This window comes from Odontesthes bonariensis, chromosome 7 (genome assembly GCF_027942865.1).
Source record: "Odontesthes bonariensis isolate fOdoBon6 chromosome 7, fOdoBon6.hap1, whole genome shotgun sequence".
Classification (NCBI taxonomy): Eukaryota; Metazoa; Chordata; class Actinopteri; order Atheriniformes; family Atherinopsidae; genus Odontesthes; species Odontesthes bonariensis.
In genome coordinates this window covers 14,045,346-14,067,224 of record NC_134512.1, presented here as the reverse complement: position 1 = coordinate 14,067,224, position 21,879 = coordinate 14,045,346, and the positions used below count along the sequence as shown (strand labels likewise).

General features: G+C 41.7%; 4 protein-coding genes across 5 annotated transcripts; 2 read left to right on the top strand and 2 right to left on the bottom strand.

Annotated features, from left to right (window-relative positions):
* The first annotated feature begins 443 nt into the window (after positions 1-443).
* Positions 444-9,424, top strand: LOC142383811 (titin-like). Its single transcript, XM_075469556.1, has 4 exons — positions 444-605; positions 1,079-1,190; positions 1,863-8,129; positions 8,225-9,424. Exons 1-4 carry the CDS (start codon positions 585-587, stop codon positions 8,257-8,259), a joined length of 6,435 nt encoding a protein of 2,144 aa, XP_075325671.1. The 5' UTR covers positions 444-584; the 3' UTR covers positions 8,260-9,424.
* A 509-nt stretch (positions 9,425-9,933) lies between these two features.
* On the top strand, positions 9,934-11,694 carry cib1 (calcium and integrin binding 1 (calmyrin)). Its single transcript, XM_075469559.1, has 7 exons — positions 9,934-10,119; positions 10,427-10,461; positions 10,556-10,655; positions 10,807-10,960; positions 11,051-11,169; positions 11,298-11,386; positions 11,476-11,694. Exons 1-7 carry the CDS (start codon positions 10,069-10,071, stop codon positions 11,495-11,497), a joined length of 570 nt encoding a protein of 189 aa, XP_075325674.1. The 5' UTR covers positions 9,934-10,068; the 3' UTR covers positions 11,498-11,694.
* rccd1 (RCC1 domain containing 1) lies at positions 11,051-14,026 on the bottom strand. Of its 2 annotated transcripts, none has more exons than XM_075469557.1 (8): positions 13,729-14,026; positions 13,387-13,599; positions 13,137-13,305; positions 12,918-13,039; positions 12,709-12,813; positions 12,313-12,480; positions 12,184-12,213; positions 11,051-12,026 (listed from the first exon to the last, which is right to left on the bottom strand). In XM_075469557.1, the coding sequence occupies exons 1-8, from the start codon at positions 13,934-13,936 to the stop codon at positions 11,869-11,871; spliced, it is 1,173 nt and encodes a 390-aa protein (XP_075325672.1). In that variant the 5' UTR covers positions 13,937-14,026; the 3' UTR covers positions 11,051-11,868. The 2 variants fall into 2 exon arrangements, with proteins under 2 accessions (XP_075325672.1, XP_075325673.1); XM_075469558.1 differs by having other exon boundaries at positions 13,137-13,302.
* Positions 14,027-14,114: 88 nt separating this feature from the next.
* Positions 14,115-21,208, bottom strand: unc45a (unc-45 myosin chaperone A). The gene is made up of 19 exons (XM_075469555.1): positions 21,044-21,208; positions 20,752-20,944; positions 19,531-19,706; positions 19,339-19,428; positions 19,048-19,215; positions 18,630-18,798; positions 18,335-18,505; positions 17,963-18,134; positions 17,538-17,838; positions 17,363-17,457; positions 17,086-17,227; positions 16,783-16,923; positions 16,488-16,615; positions 16,339-16,405; positions 16,141-16,254; positions 15,934-16,049; positions 15,630-15,747; positions 15,389-15,544; positions 14,115-15,306 (listed from the first exon to the last, which is right to left on the bottom strand). The coding sequence occupies exons 1-19, from the start codon at positions 21,065-21,067 to the stop codon at positions 15,019-15,021; spliced, it is 2,829 nt and encodes a 942-aa protein (XP_075325670.1). The 5' UTR covers positions 21,068-21,208; the 3' UTR covers positions 14,115-15,018.
* Between the last annotated feature and the right edge of the window lie 671 nt (positions 21,209-21,879).

Below are 21,879 nucleotides of genomic sequence, written 5' to 3'. Positions count from 1 at the left end.
CACGATCGCGTTCAGGTGATAAAATTTAAATTTGGTTTTATTCACATATGTATTTACTGTTCACGTGGACAACAACCAGTTTACACATTCTGTTTTGTTACATACAGTGTATAGTACTGATGACAGATTTTACACACTTATATTTTGTCTTTTACATGATTGTTTTGGTTCATCTGATTTATTTTTACTTTTTGTTTTTTAAAGACGACCCGTGTGTTGAAATAATCACCTGCATTCTCACGAAAATACACTCACATATATATTAAGAAGATATCTTATTTGTGAAGTCATGTGGTAAATTTTAATGCAAGAGAAGGAGCACAATATATTTAACTGCTGAGTAACTCCCCAGTTTTTCGTTGCTGACCCACATAACTAACTTTGAAAGAATGAGCAGCTGACCAATCCAGCCATGCTTATTTTAAGTCACTGCTTGCTCATGTAGATAAACCAGGCAGTGACTGGCAGAGCTTTGAATGTCTGCTTATGAGTTTGGGGACTCACCCCTCTCAGTTTATCTTAGTTTACCATCTGAGCAAGCTTGATTTTGAGTACATACAAGTACATTCAAGTAAGATAAAAAGATGGAACAAAGCAAAGATGAAGTAAGTAATTACTTATTTTTTAAGGATCTATATATTAAAAGTGATTATAATATAGCACAGTGTGAATTTTACTATCATAAGACTTACTTTTATTTTAGTAAGTGTTCCTTTTGGTGTCCTCTTAAAGTGAAATGTTTAATGGCTAGCTTTAAGAGTTAGATAATCATAGACTTTCATCTGTTTGACCGAGCAGATGGCAGTCTGCTTTACTGCAACTCAAGTTATTTTTAACATCACCCAGTGTTTCTGTTACTAACACATAACACTCACCAAGAGAACCTACGTACTTGTTGAAAAGTTTCTAAAAACACTGCTGAAATTAATGTGTAACCAATTTAACATGGGTATAAAGTTACTTTCTATGTTTAAATAACCAGTTTTAGAAAGAAGAGAGAAACACATTGTACCATGTCAGTGTTTCCTTGTCTTTAATCTGACCCTCTCTGGCAATTTTGTCCCTTTCCATCTTTTAGGTGGGATATAAAGCTGAAGAAACAGCTCAGACTTTAAATGTAAATATGACACAAGAGCCTGATGCAGAGCACACGGAAGGGGTTTCATCGTCTTCCACGCTCAATGTCCAAGGTATGTTTGGGCATTTATTCTGTCAGGATTTAGCCAAGATAGCTTTGTCCTGAATTAACAGGAAACTAGTGTTTAGAGTTTTGAAAGTAAAAAAAAATCATCTCACTTGTTTGAGTATAGATGAGAACAACAGTAAAAAGACCTTTGTACTTGATATTTTTGTCACGTTGCTATCGTCCTCCTTACTAAGATAGACTCACATCATCAATGCACTAGTTTAAGCTGCAGTTTAATAGCATCTTTATTATGGTTATGTTATAGATTTGGGCTTGCCTTCCTCTTTTTGATATTTGAAATTTTAAGAAATTAAATAAACAATAGCACATTCAACAAGGTTAAAGTAGAGGGACACTCCTTGATTGCCTTCTCCACAAAAGCCAATGCTAAGTTTCACATTTTTAACAAAAGTAATCCCAGTCTGCTTAATAGGTTCTTTCCTTTGGTTGTGCTCTGCCTTTTTACCAGGTTTCATGAAATGTGTTATTAATGACAAGAGGCACAAAGTGAGATGTGGCTGCGCCTCATCTCTCACCCGGAAGAAAAAATATTTTTCCATATTTCAATATGAATTCACTCAATAGGCTAATGTGTGTTCACTGAAATATACCTTTTCTCTGCAGTGATGTAATCTAATGTTGCTCTTTGAATGACGCTCATCTTTTCCCACTCCAGGTCAGTCGGCTTCTCCTGCTGAAAATCTATCTAACAATCCTCAGAATCAGCTTGACTCTGCCGCCGATAAAGAAAATGCTATTAAGCCAAAACTCCAGATAACTTTTAATACATTCACGGTAAAGAATGGTGAAGCGTTGAAAGTAGAGATCCCTGTTGTTGGACGCCCAGCACCAAAGATTGAATGGAAAAGAGATGGTCAAGCAGTGAAAGAGACATCAAGGCTAGAGCTTTTAACTGCGGCATTATCAACCGTCCTTCATATCAGACACGCTGCCAGGGAGCACTCTGGTCAGTACTCCGTCACAGCAAGCAACAGTGCTGGAAAATACACAGGAGAAGTCACTGTGGTTGTTCTTGAAAAGCCTGATCCGCCTAAAGGGCCTGTGAAGATTGATGAGATCAGTTCTGACTATGTTACTATCTCTTGGGAGCCACCCGAGTATACAGGAGGCTGTCAGCTAGACAACTACAACGTTGAGAAACGGGATACTACAAGTACAGAGTGGCAGACTGTGTCAGCAACAACAGTAAGAACCACAATCAAAGTCACCAAGCTGAAGACAGGAAGTGAATATCAGTTCAGAGTGTTTGCAGAAAATAGATATGGAAAAAGTCCTGCAATCACGTCTCCGATTGTGATGGCACAGTATCCATTTAGTGTACCTGCTGCTCCCGGCACCCCCTATGTGTCCACTGTGACAAAGTATAGCATGGTGGTTGAGTGGGAGCCCCCAGGCAGAGATGGGGGCAGCCCCGTCATTGGCTATCACCTTGAGCGGAAAGAGAAAAACAGCATTTTATGGACCAAGTTGAACAAGTTTGTTATATCGGAGACTCGCTTCAAAACAAGCGGGCTGGAGGAAGGCATTGAGTATGAATTCAGAGTCTTTGCTGAAAATATTGCTGGGCTCAGCCCATGTAGTAAGACATCTGAATGCTCTGTGGCAAGAGACCCCTGTGATCCACCTGGTAAACCTGAAGCTGTTGTCATAACCAGGGAGAATATCACACTTCAGTGGGAAAAACCCAAATGTGATGGCGGAAGCAATATTACAGGGTATGTTATTGAAAAGAAAGAGCTCCCAGATGGCAGGTGGATGAAGGCAAACTTCACCAATGTGATTGAAAATGTGTTCAGTGTCACAGGTCTGACAGGAGGTCAGAGTTATGAGTTTAGGGTAACAGCTAAGAATGCTGCCGGCGTGTGGAGTACACCCTCAGAAACTGTAATTATTCTTGCTCAGGATGTTATTGAAGCACCCACTGCAATCATTGATCCCAAGTTCAAGACTACTGTTGTTGTTCAGGCTGGGGAGACATTTGTTGTTGATGCAGATTACTTTGGAAAGCCTCTTCCAGAAGTAGCGTGGCTGAAAGATGGAAGAGAAATTGACAAAGTCACGCCGAGAATGGAGTTCAAAAACACTCTCACTCATACAACTCTCATTGTCAGGGACTGCATACGTGTGGACGGGGGGCCCTTTGTCTTGAGCCTCTGTAACATTGGTGGAACTTCATCTGTTTCAGTTAATGTGAAGGTTTTAGATAAACCAGGCCCTCCTGATGGACCTCTGAAGGTCAAAGTTGTGAGTGCAGAAAAGTGCAGTCTTCACTGGAACCACCCGCTGAATGATGGAGGTGCCACTGTCACCCACTATACCATTGAAAAAAGGGAAACCAGCCGTGTCACGTGGACAGGGGTGGAACCTCATGTTGAAGCAGTAAGTTACAAAGTGACGAAACTGGTGCCTGGCAAAGAATACATTTTCAGAATTGCTGCTGTGAATAAATATGGTGTTGGTGAATTTCTGGAATCTGAGCCTTTCGTTGCACAAAATCCTTTTACAACACCAAGTGCACCTTCAACCCCTACAGCCAGTGCTGTGAATGGTGACTCCGTAGTATTGACATGGGAAAGGCCTGAGAGTGATGGAGGCTCAGAGATTGATGGCTACATCCTGGAAAAACGTGACAAAGAGGGTGTTCGATGGACCAAGTGCAACAAGAGAAGGCTAAATGACTTGCGTTTCCGTTGTACAGGGCTCACAGAGGGACATCACTATCAGTTTAGAGTTCTTGCGGAAAATGCGGCTGGTGTGGGTGCACCTAGTGAACCAAGTGAGTATATAAAGATATGTGAGGTTACTTATCCTCCTGGTCCACCTACCAACCCCAAAGTGACAGACTATTCCAACAGTACAGTATCTCTCACATGGTCAAAGCCTATCTATGATGGTGGAGCAACCATCAGGGGATTTGTAGTTGAGATGAAAGAAGCAGCAGAAGATGAATGGATTACATGCACGCCAAGAACAGGTGTAGAGGACACAAACTACACTGTCAATAGACTCAGAGAAAATTCAGAATACAATTTTCGCATACGTGCCGTAAATTCAGCTGGAGTTGGGGAGCATGTGGATCTAGCAGAGTCTGTGCTAGTGGCTGAGAAAGTCGAGGCTCCTGAGATTGAACTGGACTCTACCTTGAGGAAGATAGTCAATGTTCGAGCCTGTTCCACCTTAAGTCTCTTTGTTACCATCAAAGGAAAGCCAGAGCCAGAGGTTAAATGGTCAAAGGAAGGTGGCACTGTAAGTCAGCGTGCTCAGATTGAGGTGACAAGCTCCTACACTGTGTTTCTGATAGAGAATGTCAACAGAAATGACAGTGGAAAGTATGTATTGACTGCTGAGAACTGCAGTGGCTCCAAATCAGCGTTCATCAACGTTAGAGTGTTGGACTCTCCCAGTGCACCAATAAATTTAGTGGTAAAGGATGTAAAGAGAGACTCTGTGTCCATCACCTGGGAGCCACCCCTTATTGATGGAGGAGCAAAGATTTCTCATTACATTGTAGAAAAGCGAGAGGAGGCCAGAAAAGCATTCACAAGCATCTGTAGCAACTGTGTAAGGAATTCCTACAAGATTGACAATCTACAGGAAGGTTGCTTCTATTATTTCCGTGTCCTGGCAGTAAACGAATATGGCACTGGACAACCAGCGGAGACCCCTGAGGCTATTAAAGTGTCAGAGGCTCCTCTGCCTCCTGGTAAAATTAAGCTCAGCGATGTCACTTGCGAGAGTGCAAAACTCTCTTGGGAGAAGCCTGATCATGATGGAGGGAGCAAAATCACATGTTACATTGTAGAAATGCAAGCCAAGGGAGATGAAACATGGACAGAATATTCCAAGAGTAAAGCACTAGAAGTGACCGTTAACAGTCTGATAAAAGGAAAGGAGTATTTCTTCAGAGTGAGTGCTGTGAATGAAAAGGGAAGCAGTGAACCAAAGTCCCTGTTGGCACCTGTTATAGTAAGGGATACAAGTGCTGAGCCTGTCATCAATCTGCTGTCCAACACATTTAGTGTGAAGGCAGGGAATGATCTGAAGATTGATGTTCCTATCAAGGGTGTGCCATCTCCAACAGCAGTATGGAAAAAAGAAGGCAACATAGTGAAAGAGACAAGCAGGGTAAATGTGCACACATCTGACTCCACAACTCAGATGTTTATCAAAGACGCAACTAGGATAGATGTTGGTGTGTATGAGGTGACCTTGACCAACGTTGTTGGAACCACATCAGCTGAAATCTTTGTGAATGTCTTCGAAAGACCTGGACCACCAACTGACCTCAATGTGGATGATGTGAGTGCTGACTTTGTATCTCTGTCATGGCAGTCGCCACTTTACACCGGTGGTTGTCAAATTACTAATTATGTCGTCGAGAAAAGAGATACAGGCAGCACAATATGGCAGACCGTTTCAGCTACAGTTGCAAGATTATCTATCAAAATTTGCCGTTTGACTCAGGGCACAGAATATCAGTTCCGTGTTGCTGCAGAGAATCGCTATGGAAAGAGCCAGTTTGTTGAAACAGAATCTGTTGTTGCCCAGTATCCCTTCAAGCCACCGAGTCCACCAACCAACCTCCATATTGTGGAGGCCTCAAAGTCTCTAATGGTCATTGCTTGGAGCAAACCAGACAGCGATGGCGGCAACCCTATCATTGGTTATCATATTGAGAGCAAAGATCAAAGCAGTATTCTGTGGACAAAGCTAAACAGAATCCCAGTGACTGAGAACCAGTACAAGGTGACGAATGTTGAAGAGGGTCTGATATATGAATTCCGGGTCTGTGCTGAGAATATGGCAGGTGTTGGATGCTGCAGTAAGCCATCTGAACCTGTGGCAGCAAGGGACCAGTGTGATCCTCCCTGCAATCTCACAGTCACAAATATAACTAACACCTCAGTTTCACTCTCATGGGACAAACCAGAATATGATGGTGGTGCTAAAATAACAGGTTACACTGTTGAGCGCAAAGAACTGCCGGATAGTTGCTGGCTTAAGTGCAACTTCACAAATTTACTGGACACATTCTTTGAAGTGACTGGCCTCACAGAGGATGAACAGTATGATTTTCGTGTTATTGCAAAGAATGCCGCCGAGCTCTTGAGTGCACCCTCTGAAACCACCGGACCTGTTACAGTACAGCATGATGTGGAGCCACCCAAAATTACCTTGGATGAAAGGTTTAGACAGGTAGTGGTTGTCAGAGCTGGCGACCTTCTAAGAATAGATGCTGACATCTCGGGCCGCCCTAACCCAACTGTGTTTTGGCTGAAAAATGGAAGAAATATTGGCAGCAAGGGGAGGATTGAGATAACTGCAACAAAATCACATACCTCTCTCCTTATCAGAGATAGTGTTAGGAAAGACTCTGGACAGTATACTCTTACCCTGCAGAACACAGGAGGTACCACATCTAAGGTTGTCCACTGCAAGGTGCTGGACAGGCCAGGTCCTCCTGCTGGACCCCTGAAAGTGTCTGGATTGTGTGCAGAAAAATGTACTCTCTCCTGGGGACCCCCTCATGAGACTGGTGGTGCTGAGATCATGCATTACATTGTCGAGAAGTGTGAAACCAGCCGTGTTGCATGGACCCTTGTGTATGGTGACATGATGGCAACTACTTGTAAGATAACCAAGCTGATTAAAGGAAATGAATACCTGTTTAGGGTGAGGGCAGTGAATAAATATGGGGAGGGGGAGACATTAGAAAGTGAGCCAAACAAGGCCATGGATCCCTTCACTGTGCCATCTTCTCCGATGGATGTTGAGGTCACGAGTGCTACCAATGAAGCTATGACTATCTGTTGGAAGAGGCCTGCCTCTGACGGTGGTAGCCGTATCAGTGGTTACATTATAGAGAAAAGAGAGAAGCAAGGTGTCCGTTGGGTCAGAGTCAATAAGAAACCAGTCTACGACCTACGAGTCAAAGCTTCTGGCCTGCATGAGGGTTGTGAGTATGAATTCAGGGTCTTTGCTGAGAATACTGCTGGTCTAAGTGAGCCCAGTCTACCATGTCCTCTGGCGCTGGCAGAAGACCCAAAGTTTCTACCTTCCCCTCCAGCAAAGCCTACTATAACTGACTCATCCAGGTCCTCAATCACTCTGACTTGGAACAAGCCGCTGTTTGATGGTGGGGCGCCAGTAACAGGATACAAAGTTGAATTCAGAAAATCCACAGAAGAAGAGTGGGCTGTTGGTGTTCACAACACAGAGAAGACAGAGTTTACAGTAACTGGACTCACACTAGGAGGAGAATATGTTTTCACCGTCAGATCCATTAATAAGATAGGTGTCAGTGAACCCAGCCCTGAAACAGATCCTGAAGTTGCCATGGAGAGAGAGGAGGAGCCTAGGTTCGACATTAGCCCGGAGATGAGGAAGACTCTGCTTGTTAAAGACGGCAGTTCCTTCACTTTGACGGCTCCTTTTAAAGGCAAACCTGCTCCAAGCGTATCGTGGGACAAAGCAGATGTAGATCTGAGGGTCAGAGGAATTATCAACACCAGTTGCTCTGTCACCTCTATTACAGTGGAACAGGCAACACGTGATGATTCTGGCAAATACACTGTTAAACTGCAAAACGGGGCTGGATCTGTATCTTTGACCCTGAATGTGAGGGTTCTGGATACACCAGGTCCTCCGACTCACATCACAGTCAAAGATGTGACCAAGAACTCTGTCACTGTTACTTGGGACATCCCTGAAAATGAGGGGGGAGCCCCTGTGAAAAATTACCATGTAGACATACGGGACATTGGCAGACAAGGGTGGAAAAGACTCACGGACAAATGCCGCCGATTGTCCTACAGGGTGTCTGACCTGGAAGAAGGAGGAATATACTTCTTCAGAGTCACTGGTGAAAATGAATATGGCATTGGGGTTCCAGCTGAGACCAAAGAGGGAACAAAAATGGCAGGTATAATTTCACCATGATAAACACATAATTTCACCTGCAAAATATTCTACATACTATTTGAATTCTACCTCTGCCTTTTTTTGTTTTTATTCCAGATACAACAGAGTGGGAGACAAACCCAGGAGCTTAGTGTGTTTCCTTTCCAATGTTGAAATAATAATTACCTGATTATCTGACAAGATCTGCGTTCATTTTTCTTTCCTGTTGTATGTTTTGTTGGAAATATTTGAGATTCGAGTACAATAGAAACTTTTTTTATTTTTTTTATTACTGAATGAATATGTATGGTCTAATAACTAAAGCAAAAGCTCCAATTGTTGAGTTTTTTGAGAAACTTTTGAAGTGTTTTTTCTAGTAAGCATAATGAATGGCAGGTTTTTTTTTTAGAATAAAATGCAGGTATGTTGCTGTTTTTTGTTTTTTTTTAAACTACAATAAATTTGCAAGACAATGCTGTGAAAATATATTAGTTTTACTCAGTGGTGGAAAAAGTAACCAGATCATTTAGTAAAAGTAAAAGTAGGTAAAAGTATGGATTCTGAGATAAATACTGCATCGTCCAAATATTGGTAAATAATAGATTTTAAATGAATTGGGGTGACAGGCTAGCTTGTTGGTAAATCATTCAAAATTTTCTGCATGTTTTTTATGTGTATGGACATGAGAATGTATGGTCACCAACAGGAAAAATAAAGAAAGTAAAACAAAAAACAACTTCTTTGAAACACTGAACAACAGAACAACTGTAGTTACATGGAAAAAACATCATTATACAACAGAGGTAACTGTAACACGATCTTGAATCTGAACACAAATTGTACTTTCAAACTCTTGAATGCTGCATTAGGTTAAACATCCCACGACTTTTACTGGATTTCTGTCAGGAGTTAAGGACATCAACTGGGAAAGCTTTTAAATCTATGAACACAGGTTTCCACCAGGTCCCTCCAACACTTTCTGACACCGTTTTGAATGTTATTTACCCATCCAATGATTTTCTCCATAACAAATTTAACATCGAGGTTAACACATGCCCATTCTGTAATTCTGATATGGATACAGCTGAACATCTTTTATGCCTGTAATAAATCCAAAGACTTTTGGACAGCTTATCAGAAGCGGTTAACCTGCAAAAAACAAATATGTCCACCTCTAACATTTTAAATAATACGACTGGGTCTTCGGTTGGAAAATAAAATAGCAGAATTTGGTCTTAATGATGTAATTATTTTAGCAAAGTTTTTTTCATTCATGAATGTCGTTTTTGAAAATTTCTCCTGTTTTTGATGCTTTTATAGATATATATATATTTTTTAAAGTGCACTAAAACACTGACTTTGCCAAAGCTCATTTTATTTAAATATTTGGGGCAGCTTTTTGATTGAATTTTAGACTTAAATAACCTTTTAGGGCGGCCGTGGTTAGAGTCGGTCGTCCAATAACCGGAAGGTCTACGAGTGTGTGACCCTGTGCATGAGTGTGTCAACAGGTGCCAAACTGGATGGGTTAAAAGCGGAGGAGAATTTCGTGTGTATGCATGACAATAAATCTGATCTTAATCTTTATAGTCGTGATGCAAAATGTGTCCGATCTAATGTTTCTAAAAACCGTTTTTTCTTCTCTGTATGTTTATTTATTTGATAGCGCTCAGTCTTCATAGGTCATTTTTTTGTTACTTTCTTTTTCTGTTATATCGCCTTATTGTTTACTTCAATAAATAAAAATTATAAAAACTTTCTCGCACCATTTAAAAAAAAAAAAAAAAAAACTTTAACTACGTCACTATGGAAACCCGTACGTAGCTACACCAAAGAAGAGGAACGGGGAAGAGCTTGTCAGAAGCCGGAAGTAAGTAACGCAAAACACCTTAACCGTGTTGGAGTTCGTTGAGTAACTTTTTACGAAAACAAAAGGGGATATTCGAGACTAAGGGTACTAAATGGGAACTACGGCCAGTCAACTCGGAAAGGATCTGCTGTCAGAATACCAGGTAAGTGTTCACGGACTTATTGGTCGTGTTTTCAATAACCGAGCGGCCAAAGTTTGGAGCAATTCACACCCGTAAAAAAAAAACTAAAAAAAACCCGAGAATAAACGTAATAGCCTAACGTTTGATGCTAAAACAACACTATTAGAGTCTATTCATCTGAACAACAGTAGTATTTGCTTTAAACTAAACATACGGTAACATGCCATCGCGCTTAATATGATAGTTTTATACATATTCCTGGAGGGAGGGAGGGATTTCAGGTCAGTGCGATTGTTGTCTTTCCAATAAAACTTTGATCTACTTTTAGGAGCTGACCTTCCTGACAAAACAAGAAATTCTTCTGTAAGTGACGACATGTGTACAAGACAAGGCCATTTATTCCGTCAGTTTATTGTGATACATGATAAAGGTCTGGCTGCTTTGGTTTTTCTTTTAGCGCTCACAAGAGATTCACAGAACTGCTCTCTAAAGAGGAGAAAGATATTCCAAATGCCAGAGTACCAATGGACACGATTCTTACTCTGCCTGAGCTTAAGGTAACAAATATGTTAAATGGAAATATGTTGCATGATTTTCTTATTTCTTTCCCACGGTATTAGGGCAGATCCTTTGATTTGTGAACTGGAGGAAGAGACTGATAAAAGAACTGCTCACATGTACTGACCCTTGTACTTGTTCCTGTCACAGGCCAACCCTTTCAAGAAAAGAATCTGCTGTGTGTTCTCAACATCTGAACATAAAGATGGAAGCCTCACATTTGAAGACTTCTTGGATCTTTTGAGTGCCTTCAGCGACTCTGCTACTCTGGAGATCAAATCCCACTATGCATTTCGTATTTTTGGTAAATAAGATGATAAAAAAAAAAACACGAGTGTGTTGATTGTGTACGTGAGGCTGTCAATCAGTGTGACGGCCAGTTTGACATTTTCAGACTTTGATGATGATGGAACCCTTGACTTCGGCGATCTGGAAAAGCTGGTTAACTGCTTGACTGGTGAGACGGAAGAAACGAGACTAAGTACCGAAGAGATGAGACAGCTCATCAACAATGTGAGTTGCCTTTACTTTTGGTGTAAGGTGCAGGGAGGTACACTGGCCGGTTGAAACTGCGTGTGGTGGCAGCGTGGTAGATTGAGGCATCCGTGGAGCTAACCGTTGATTCCCTTTCTTGTTTTTAGATTCTCGAAGAGTCAGACATCGACAAGGATGGGACTGTGAACCTCTCCGAGTTTCAGCATGTCATTTCAAGATCACCAGACTTTGTCAGGTGATTAGAAATCGGATTTCGTTTGTCACCAAAATACATTCCACTCTGGGTCGTTTTGCTCACTCACAGCTTTTTTTTTCTTTCCACAGTTCTTTCAAGATTGTGCTGTGAAGACCTCCAATGGGCTGTAGAAATGCACCTCCTTTTTATTTCTTTTAACTTTGTCTAATTTTATGTCGGTCGATTTTTAAATACTTGCCTTAAATTATATTAACCTGTGGATTTTACTGTTTTGACTCTTTTATGTATCAGACTATAAAAGTCATTTTTTTAACATCTGTAAAATAATTAAAAATGCACACAAAGTACTCTGTGCCTTTTTTTTTTTTTTTAAATAATCACATAGATTACAGATTACAAAAATATAGATTACAAAATAGGTTTATTCCCAAGGGTCAAAGTATCTGTTGGAATAATTTACACTTCCTGGTGTTTTGTCCAAAGTTCACCTTTAGTGTTCATTTGGGGATTCTGTTGTATTTTTAGGTGCAAGTACTTCCTCTTTGGACAACTGCAGCAAAGGTGTTCCAGTGTCCACACTCCACACCCACCACATGCAACTGCTCCACCCTGAAAAACTCCACACGCTGAGGCTCATCTAAACTGTTAAGTGTTTGATGTCCAAGTTGGCCATATTCGCCTGAAAAGATGAGACAAGGAGAGGCACTCAGAAAAGCTCATCACATACTTAAAAAAAAAACGATATGTCATCATATTTAACCCTAGTTTGATTGACAGTCCTGTAAGATAGATTTACATTGCCCTTTTTTTGTTTTTGTTTTGTATTCCAAACTTACCCCACCCCCAAGTGTAGAGATCACCTGTGGCTGAAATCAGAATAAACGACACGATAGAAATTACAGTAGCATGAAATCCACCCGAAAGTGTGTGTCGATGCAAACCTAATTTATAAAGAGCTTTCTTACTCGTTACTGCAGCTGTATGACGCGAGCCACAGCCGACTGCTCTGAGTTCACACGACGGAGTGACATCCAGCAGAGCCGGGAAGGCCTGGATTGAAATGAACACTTCTTCATGTTTCTCTCCCTGATGTAGCTCCTCACCAGATGTGCCGACATCTTGGCACAATTCTCCTGTCCGGTACAGTCAGCGGAAACAAGACTTTAGAGGAAATGCCACTTTAAAGTGGTAACAAAAATCACCCTAACAGAATTTACAGAAAGTGACATTTCACTGTAATTATTGGGGACGGCTCATCTGCCAATGCTGCTTCAAAGCCAGCATTATTTTCAGCATGGTGAGCAGATTCTGGCAATCATCATTCTGCTTTTACCGAGCCCTTACGTTTAACTATGACGAACCTGCTTGTTGGCCACTTCTCTGTTGTGAAGCTTTCCTCAGACCTCGAGATGGAAGTCCAAGCTGGCCGCTCTCATTCCAGCCCCACACATAGAGATCTCCTCCATCTGAGAAGAAGAGTCACTGCATGTATTTTTATTTCCCACTCAAGCCTTTCATGTTGTTCTTTGCAACGAGGATGTTGAATTTTTTTATTTTTTTTTCTTCTCACCACTAATGCAGACAGAGTGCCAGCCTCCTGCAGCCACAGAGCTCATAGGCATCCCCCAGAGCGCCTCCACTATCCTGGGCTCCTCCTCAGAGAGGAGTCCTCCGTGCCCCAACTGACCATGGCTGTCAAAAGAGCCCGTGCCCACACACGCAAACAATTCAATAGACATATGAGGGTGTTGGGGATCATGTTGCCATTACCTGTCAGTATTAGCTCTACCTGCCTTGCCCCCAGGTGTAGACAGCTCCAGCAGCAGTGAGAAGGACGGCATGCTCGCCACCCAGTGTCAGGCTCTTGGCTTGCAAGAGAGGTGACAAAGAGCGGAAGAAGGGAGGTTTTGAGGCTATGTAACCGCCTGGGACCAGTGGCAATTTCACAGCTGCTGCTGCTGCAAAAAGGAGTGTTGTCATTTGATAAATACGTTTCAGGTGTCTGTCAGCAGTACAAGATAAATATAAATACCCATTACCAGAACTCTCTGAGTGGGTATTGATCTCCATAGTCCATGATGGAGTTTTATCCTTCCTCTGCAGATCCCAGTGTTCAATCCTGTCTGGGAAAGCGACTGAAAGGTGCGATTCACTGACATGCGCATCTGTACAGCCACGGCTCTCTGCCACACAGGCCCTGCAGGACTCATCGGCGGACGATCCAAAACCTGCCAGATGGACGCATCTGTCCCCTAGAGGAACGGACAGGGAGAAAACAACGAGTTTGTGTGTAAATAAATAGTGTGACATCATGGTCGTTTTTCTACCTCCAGATCTACCGCGGGCTGAAGCAATAGTTGTTTTCTATTTGACTGATTCACCATCTAAATGCAAAGATGCTCTTCGACTCCAACTTGCTCTGATTTGACCCGTCTTAAAGCAGCAGCCACTTTTGTCCACATGACTCTTCAGCTCTGTTGGACTGCTCACTTTGACTTCCTCGATAGCGTCTCTTTTTTCGTCTGTATCTAATATCTCCTGGACACATATTTGTCCGAAAGCGTTGAAGCCAAATCCGAACCAGCGCATTTTAATCTCTCTTCACCACTTTATTGGCTTCCCGTAGATATTTCCCGAGCGGCGCACTGCATTTGTCAGCAACGTTAAACCCGCAGTAACGCAACAGGAAGTCCTGCGCATGCGCTGTTACCAGTCTTTACGACACTGTGAATGCCAAGCTACGTAACTCGACAGAGATGGGACAATATTCTGGTACAGGAGTTTTATTTTTCTGTCCATGTGTTCAATCTAAAAGATAAAAACAGCAGATCATACATGTACCACACTAGGAATGCAATAAGAATGATAATTGTGAACGCTTAAAAAACAACAACCAAAAACTGATATTGTGAATATGTGGTTTAGCTAGTAAAGGTAAAACATTGCAAAAATAGTGTAGTGTGTACAGTTGAAATTAAGGACAGTATAGTCGTACGAATAATAACAAAAACAATTTTTGAACAATCAACATAAAGTCATCTTGAGTAAAGAAATACATTTTAGATCAGTTATTGGTCATCAAGTGGAATAAAGATTTTTGGAGGAAGAACACAAGCATACAAACGATGTGACAGTATTTGTCACAAAACCCGACCTAAGAAAATCTCTGACCATTCAGGGCGAGGACTAAGCACAGAGGATGTTCAGGAGTGTGTGTGTGGTACTGGGACATTGGCAATAAATCCTCTGTGCCCTGTGCATTATGAATTGGGATCTTAAGTGTACTGGGCTCACTTCACTCTAATGTCATTCTATCAGATAACTGGTAACTGGTCAATAAAATTGTTTAGGTAATCAGTGGTAAGTGTCATAGTAACATCTATGTGAATGCCAGGATTGAGGTTTTCTCGGCTGAACATTGCATTTTAACAAGATGATGTTACTTATCTGTCTGTGGTTTTATCGTTGTATATTTGCAATATTTTCACTTTAATTTACTTCATTAAATTCCTTATTGGGTTTTTTTTTACTGTATTTTTTTGTTTGTTGTTAAGACGTATATATTCCAAGAACCCATTTGTGCTAAATATGAAATGACTTCACTCATCCAAAATAATTCTTAAAGCACTTAAAACATCCAGGAAGCACCTCTCCACTCTCCAGCTGTGTTTTCAGGTTTCAGTTCCATTGCTCTTTTCCTTTCTTTCCCCGCTTTTGATGATGCCGTACTCTACTGCTTTATCCAGACAGTTCTGGGCAACCTTGGACACATGAGCTGAAGTGCCCTCTCCCCCCTTTGAGAGGACAGAAAGAATCTCCAGAGCTTCGCTCTCCATGAGTGTCTCAGCCAGACTTTTCTCTGCCTGCATCATGTTGTGAACTATGACCACTCCGCGATGACGTAGGTCGTATATTTCACTGAGCAGCAGAGCCTGCACAATCTCCAACCAATGGCTCGTCTGAGAAGAGATGGCAATGGGAGCCGTGAGCTTCAAAAGAGGTACAGAGAAATAGCAGCATGTGAAAATGTTGTTTCCTTACAGTTCCTGGGATGCGGGCACAGAGCTCAGGCTGTTCGGCCGTCAGCATGGCCAGAGTTCCTGCAGCAGCTCTCCGGAGCCTTTCGTCCTCTTCACCGCTGTAAAGCACGAGCAGCTTCAGCCGATCGTTCCCTGTGGCCAGGTAAAGCTTCTGCACCTGTGGACACACCACATTTTGGTAAGTTTTTCATTGTCTTTAGATGTATTCAATAGATTTTAATATGATTAAAGATATGCCTTACCTCTGTACTTAAAACCAAATTACACATGCACTCTGTGGCAGATGCTCTAACCAGGTCGTGTTCTTCAAACATGTAGCCCTCAATTTTTGGCATAGCTTTTTCCATTATTATCTTTTGTCTATGAAAGAAAAAAAAAAAGGATCCAATTCAAAACTCTAGACACTGTTATGAGAATATGACTATTAGATAATTAAATGGACATAAGGAGACTAAATGTAAGGCTTGAAAGGAATAAAAGCCTGTAAACTAAACAGCCTGCTGTGTCCATGTATTCTTAGGGAGAGACTTCCCCCTACTGGCCAACCTGAGTCTCTCGCTGATGCCAGCCAAGTTGGTCAGAGCCATTAGTGCTTCGAAGTTCTGCAGCAACGTGCACTCAAGACTCAAAAGGTGCACCAGTGGTCGCACCACCTCATAGATCTGTCAACAACATGCAAGGCCATATTAAAGAATAACATATATTGAATTTTTTTTTAACCGAAGTGCTTTGTATTAATGATTGTACTTTTACCCTCTCTCCTGGAAAGGCAATCTCAGGATTAGATGTAATTGCTATTTTTGCCAGGGCTTGTGAAGCTTTGACTTTTCCTACATCTGTGTTTTCAGTTGCAAGGGGGATCAAAGCCTGTAGAGTACAGCAAAAACACAAATCATTAACCTTTAGATCAAAGTGCAGGTTCAACCATTAATATTGATCAGGGTTTTATACCTTTCCTCCACCGTGGGCCACCACTGTTCCTCTGTCTTCCTGCCGTTCCACCAAAGCCAAGAACACTCTGTCGTGACAAAGGTTGTTAAACCAGAAAATGGAACTGGAGAATAGTCAGTGAAAAAAATCCAACTATTTACTTTTCTTACCTCGCAATGCATTCCTTACAAGCCTCAGTGAGTGCAGGACTCTCCTGTTTGACCATACACACCAGCGCAGACACAACACCAGCTTCCAGTAGCTTAACCAGCCTTTTCTCAACATGAGAAGGTGCATCCTGACAGAAAAAGGCAGAAAGATTCAAGCAAAACAATCCCTTTTTAAAATACCTAAAGACATAGAAGGAAGTGTTGGCAGTAGAATAAATTATTCCCCCCAAAGATATTTTGTGACATTGGCTCTAAATGAAAAAGAGAAGGATTTAAAAAAAAAAAAAAAAAGTACCTTTGGATGTTCCTCAGGCACGTGCTGCTTTGCATACTTGGCCAGCTCCACCATTTGCGGGTCTGGTTTCTCCACATCATAGCTGTTTGTGCAGTTCACTAATGTCGAGCCCACAGCAAAGAGAACCGTTTTATCTTCAGACTGCACAAACATACAAATAAAGCAGAAGAAAAAAAAAAATGACACCATAATCAAACTTTGAGAGCACAGTGATGCTTGTTGATTCGACCCTTGTCTGACTTGTTTTCTATGTGTATGGTAAGTATAAAAAACAAATCCCACAAATGCAATGATCATTTAAACCTTTGCCAGTTCAAACATGCCCTGGAGAGCATTCTTGTCTTCCACCAAGTCTTCCTTCACGTCAGCATCAAAGGTGAGGTAGGCGAGACCTTCCACAGACCAGCGGCGTGAGGTTGGGGGCAGAGACTCATTACACAGCCACCTGACAGAAAAAAAGCATTCCTCTTATATTCAGTCCTAGAATAACAGTTTTCTTCAGCAAAGCAGTGCAACTATTAAGATAAGAAGTAACACATCTCTCTTAATCTATTCCAAGTTCAATATTCAGCAACCATACTTCCTGCACTGCTTGGCGAGCTTCAGAGTGGATCCCTCTGCAAACTGCTTCATACTGAAATCTGTCCCTCCTGCTGATCCAAGCTTGCACAAACCCTGTGTAGTAATCCATACAAAATATTTAGTTTCATCATTAACTCGGGATGTTATTTTCCACAACTCTCTGCAGCACTTACCACGAGAGCTCTTACACGTATCCTGTCATTCTCGCTCTTCTTGTAGAGGTCCTTCAGAAGGGCCACGCCGTTGGCTGTGATGAAGGAGGCTCTCTTGGCTTTGCCTGCAGCATGGATGAGAGCCTCCACCGCGACCTGCTGGTGAATTACATCTTCGGAGGCACAGAGAGAGATCACAGCATCCATCATGCCTGACATTTCCAGAGTTCTGTTGCCCACATCGCTCGGGCCCTGAAGGAGCACCGAGACTGTCTGGATGGCCCGCAGCTTCGCGCCTAGGCCAAGTTGGCTAAAGTGTTCCCTACCAAGAAGACAAAGGATTAGAAGAATTAATCATGGAGTGTAGTTTTTGGGATGAGGATCTTATATATGGACTTCCGTTCTAATACATTGTTGTGGTAATGAGCAGTTAATGGTCAACTCACTGAATATATTCTTCACAAAGTTTGGTGAAGTTCTCCCTCTCTTTGTCACTCTTCAAGTCATCATAGAGTTTGCTGAGCAACACAGAGCAGCTCATGTGACTGTTGTCCGTAAGAGGTGGACCCTCTGAGAGCTCAGGAACAGTCCCGGCCACCTGCAGGATTTTCTTCAGCCCTGCAGGAGAACAAATAGCTCAGAAATCTGGCCGAAATGGTGCCAGAGACAACCAATTTTTAAAAAAAAAACAGGCTTGGAAAACATCTCTCCTTCTCATGGAAATGCCACAGGTTTACGTGAGAGGAGAGGGTTGTTTACCACCCATCACAGCGTTAGGATAGGATAAATATGTGATGGCATGCAGGTGTGCTTCATACCCTGGTCTATCACCCATAACGTGAGGGTGTTGTCAGGGTTTTTCAAGGACTTGCGGGGGACTTGTTTGACCAGGAGGTTGATGGCGCTGTCTCTGCCTGGCCCCGACACATTAGATGATGGCATCATTTCCAAAAGGTGCCGTAACATTGAGCGTAGCTCCTTGGATGGTTCTGTGTAAAATTCAGACAAAGGGATTACCACAGAGAACTGCTACACACAAAAACATCCATTATATGTCGACCTTCATGAGTGTTGCCAACTCCAAATATAAACAGCACTAGAGTCCAAACTCACCAGGAAGAATAGCTTCATCCTTCCCTCTAATCTCTCTTTTCATGCCCTCTGTAAGAGCCTCAAACATCACCTGCAGTAGGTGGCAGGCAGCCAGAGACACAGTGGAGGCTCCCGACCCCATTACCGTACACAGCTGGTCCATTCCCAGCTCATTCACTATAGCCATAGTCTGGAAATAAAACAGTAGATGTCAGCATTGTGGATCTTATCTGCTAATAAACGGTCAAACAGACTAAATGATGAATGCAAACAAGAATGCATATAAACTAAAAGACATAACACAGGGAGATTATTCCTACTATTACCATGCTTTGCTTGTCATTTGTGCTTTACAATGACAAAAACACAACTTTTTATACCTGTGAAAAGTTACTTTAAAGTTGACACGATGAACTTTGGAGGTGATTTTCACACTTACTCTTGACTGATGTCCTGTGCACAACCCCACTAATGTCCTGATAGCTGAAAGGACAACATCCTCTTGCTTCAACTGGAGAAGCTTCTGTATTAGCTTCACTCCATCGTTGCGAAAGATCTGCTCCGCTCCTGCCTCCTCTCGAGATAGAACCACTAGATTCTGAGCTGCCTGAAAATGATTAAAGTATTGCATTATTTTGGTGAAATACAGCTTCACAGATTCATAAAAAAAAAACCAAATATATAAAGGGCAAAATAAACAGATTTGTCAAGCCGTATGAGCCATCCTTGCCTTCTGTCGATCTGAGTCTTTCGCTGAAGCATCTAAGAGGAGGGAGAACATTTGCTGCACCCGGGCATCTGTGGAGTTCATCTGTGCCGACTAAGCGGTTAGAAGAAAAGACTTATATATGCAGCAGTTTCATCAGGATTCAGCTTCAGATACAAGACAAACCCTCACACAACCTAATCAATATCGCATTACTTTTTGCTGAATCTGTGCTCCCAGTTGTCTGAGTAGGTCCTGGAAAGCTCTGTTTTTGGGCTCCAGCTGGGCACATCTCTGAGCATCCAGAAAGGCCTGGTCAAGCCGCCCAAGCTTCTGAAAAGCCTGGGCCCTCCGAAACCTTGCTTTCACGTCACCTTGGTCTGTGTCGAGTGCTGAAAAGGGGAAAAACAGTTTCACATTCACTATAGCTGTGAATATTAAACCCTCGATCAGTCAAAGATAAAGGTAATGCAACAGTTCCCAGAATGATGCCTATCATCTTACAAACATTTGCTTGTTATGAGGAGCTTCCTCCATCAAGGACAACACATTTAATGGGAAAGTGGCAAGTTTATTTCATTTTGACCGTTAAGGCCTTGGTCTGTTAGAGGGATGGAGGTTATAAACTACATTTGGTCTGTTATTCTAACATGGTTGATAACTGGTGTGCTTGCACTAAATTATGTATTTAAATACACAGTAGCACCAACATACAGAAAAATCTGCTGCATGTCAGTCACTTTCAGCAGAAACTAAGAAAAACAGTGATATTTGGCCGAGTTTGAAGAGACCCTCAAGTACAAGGAAGGTGACAGCATTCATAGTTGTTCAAACAACAAGATGGGTGAAGAATTTTACAATGCTGTCACCTGTGTGCAGCCAATGAATTTTAAATGTATCCATAATAATGGCCACTAGCTATCATTTGTAATTCAGCTTACAGTTTAAAGACTATTTTGTAAAGAAACAATCGTGTTACATGCTCCATCCCAGTGTGCAAGCCTAGAGAATCTGGAGCTCACAAAATAGTTACTTATACTTAAGTACAGTTTAACCAAACTACTTTTGACTTTTCGTGGGGTATATTCCACACAGGTAATATTATTCTATTACAATTTAATCAGGGTACCTCTATTTCCGTTGAATAAGTTGTTCTTAACACACCTGGTCTGTATTAACCTCTTATTAACTAAACAACTGCTTTATGTTTTTTTTTTCTTCTAATAGCTGTGCTTTGTGGCAACAAAAGTAATCCAGGGATCTATATTTTTGGTGTTCCACAGTCTTATATATTAACAAACCTTAATTAAGTCATAGGAAAACAATCTGGACGTCCATATTGCACATGCATTACCAGGTAAAAAGGTTACCCATTATGAAAAGTTCAGTCTCTTTGAGTAATGTTATGATTTCTTCAATATACAGATAATTTCACACCTTTGGAGGCATCAGTCTCTGCTTTGCTGTAGTCCTCCAGTTTAAGGTAGCAGGCAGAGCGGTTTCGGTACAGAACAGCACTGTCTACCTGGCTCTCAGTTAGCTTCAGTGCTTTGGTGTAACAGCAGACAGCGCCCTGCATGTCTCCTGCCTTGAAAAGAGTGTTTCCCTCCTCCTTCAGGGCTGCAAAGTCCTGAATTTAGGAGAAAAGGTAAGCAACGGGTTCCCTGGAGGAGAGAAAAGCTTCTAGAAAACCCATCTGTTTAAAACACCTTATGAGTGGCTTCCTTACCTTTTCTTTTTGATTCCCACTCATCTTCAGTCTGCTACACAGAATACAGGCTGACTCTGACTCAATATGACGAATTTGTAAATAAATATCAGGAACTTGTCAAAAAATATCGCTAACTTCGGTTAAACATGATCATTTTACAGCGCTTCCGGGTGTCCGCAGCACGTTGATGACGTTACGCAGCAGGCACGCCCCTCCCCTCCCCTCGCACACTACATGACCATAAAAGGAAGAGAGCTACCAAATCACCCCTGACTCCATCTTTTCTTTATTTGGTTACATTTCCATCCTGTGGCTCTCTTCAGTCCACACAGACACAGAGAGTCATATTGAGCTACTAAAGTTATAAAATAAGCCACGTGTTTTGTTCAATGCATTCGTCTGTAGGAAATATTTGAATGCTTCAAATAGTTTGAATGTTTTTAAATAGTTTAACCTTGACAATGCATGATCACTCACGTAAACCACTTTCTAATAAGGGAGGCTTTATAAAGGACAGTAATTTCTACTGCAATGCAATAAATTAAAATAAAATGGGAGATAAAATGGATGCATTTAAATACATTGTATTTGTATGAATCAAAACTCAAATGAATTTAAAAGGAATTGATTTATTCAGCAATGACAAACAGAAACGTTACTTATTCAACTTTTTGGAACTTAAGTAAAAATAGCATATTATGCTCTTAATAGTGGCCTAGTAGTTTCAAAATCAACAAGATGAATATGTGTATATCCAGCATGTAGTCCATGATATAACAAGCAGTACTTTTGTGTGTGCTGCAGTGCAACCTGAGAGATTAAAACCACTGAAGCAAGTGTCCTGTATGGTGGTT

Excerpts from the sequence above, each read along its gene's own strand:
- LOC142383811 (XM_075469556.1), top strand. The coding sequence starts at position 585 with ATGGAACAAAGCAAAGATGAA. Across the intron at positions 1,191-1,862 it reads TTCCACGCTCAATGTCCAAG|GTCAGTCGGCTTCTCCTGCT; the intron begins GTATGTTTGGGC and ends TTCCCACTCCAG. Across the intron at positions 8,130-8,224 it reads AGAGGGAACAAAAATGGCAG|ATACAACAGAGTGGGAGACA; the intron begins GTATAATTTCAC and ends TTTTTATTCCAG.
- cib1 (XM_075469559.1), top strand. The coding sequence starts at position 10,069 with ATGGGAACTACGGCCAGTCAACTCGGAAAGGATCTGCTGTCAGAATAC. Across the intron at positions 11,170-11,297 it reads TGAGACAGCTCATCAACAAT|ATTCTCGAAGAGTCAGACAT; the intron begins GTGAGTTGCCTT and ends TCTTGTTTTTAG. Across the intron at positions 11,387-11,475 it reads AGATCACCAGACTTTGTCAG|TTCTTTCAAGATTGTGCTGT; the intron begins GTGATTAGAAAT and ends TTCTTTCCACAG.
- rccd1 (XM_075469557.1), bottom strand. The coding sequence starts at position 13,936 with ATGCGCTGGTTCGGATTTGGCTTCAACGCTTTCGGACAAATATGTGTC. Across the intron at positions 13,306-13,386 it reads TACCCACTCAGAGAGTTCTG|CAGCAGCAGCTGTGAAATTG; the intron begins GTAATGGGTATT and ends TCCTTTTTGCAG. Across the intron at positions 12,027-12,183 it reads TCTCTACACTTGGGGGTGGG|GCGAATATGGCCAACTTGGA; the intron begins GTAAGTTTGGAA and ends TCATCTTTTCAG.
- unc45a (XM_075469555.1), bottom strand. The coding sequence starts at position 21,067 with ATGAGTGGGAATCAAAAAGAAAAG. Across the intron at positions 17,228-17,362 it reads CTCGCCAAGCAGTGCAGGAA|GTGGCTGTGTAATGAGTCTC; the intron begins GTATGGTTGCTG and ends TTTTTCTGTCAG. Across the intron at positions 16,406-16,487 it reads TGTAAGGAATGCATTGCGAG|AGTGTTCTTGGCTTTGGTGG; the intron begins GTAAGAAAAGTA and ends TTGTCACGACAG.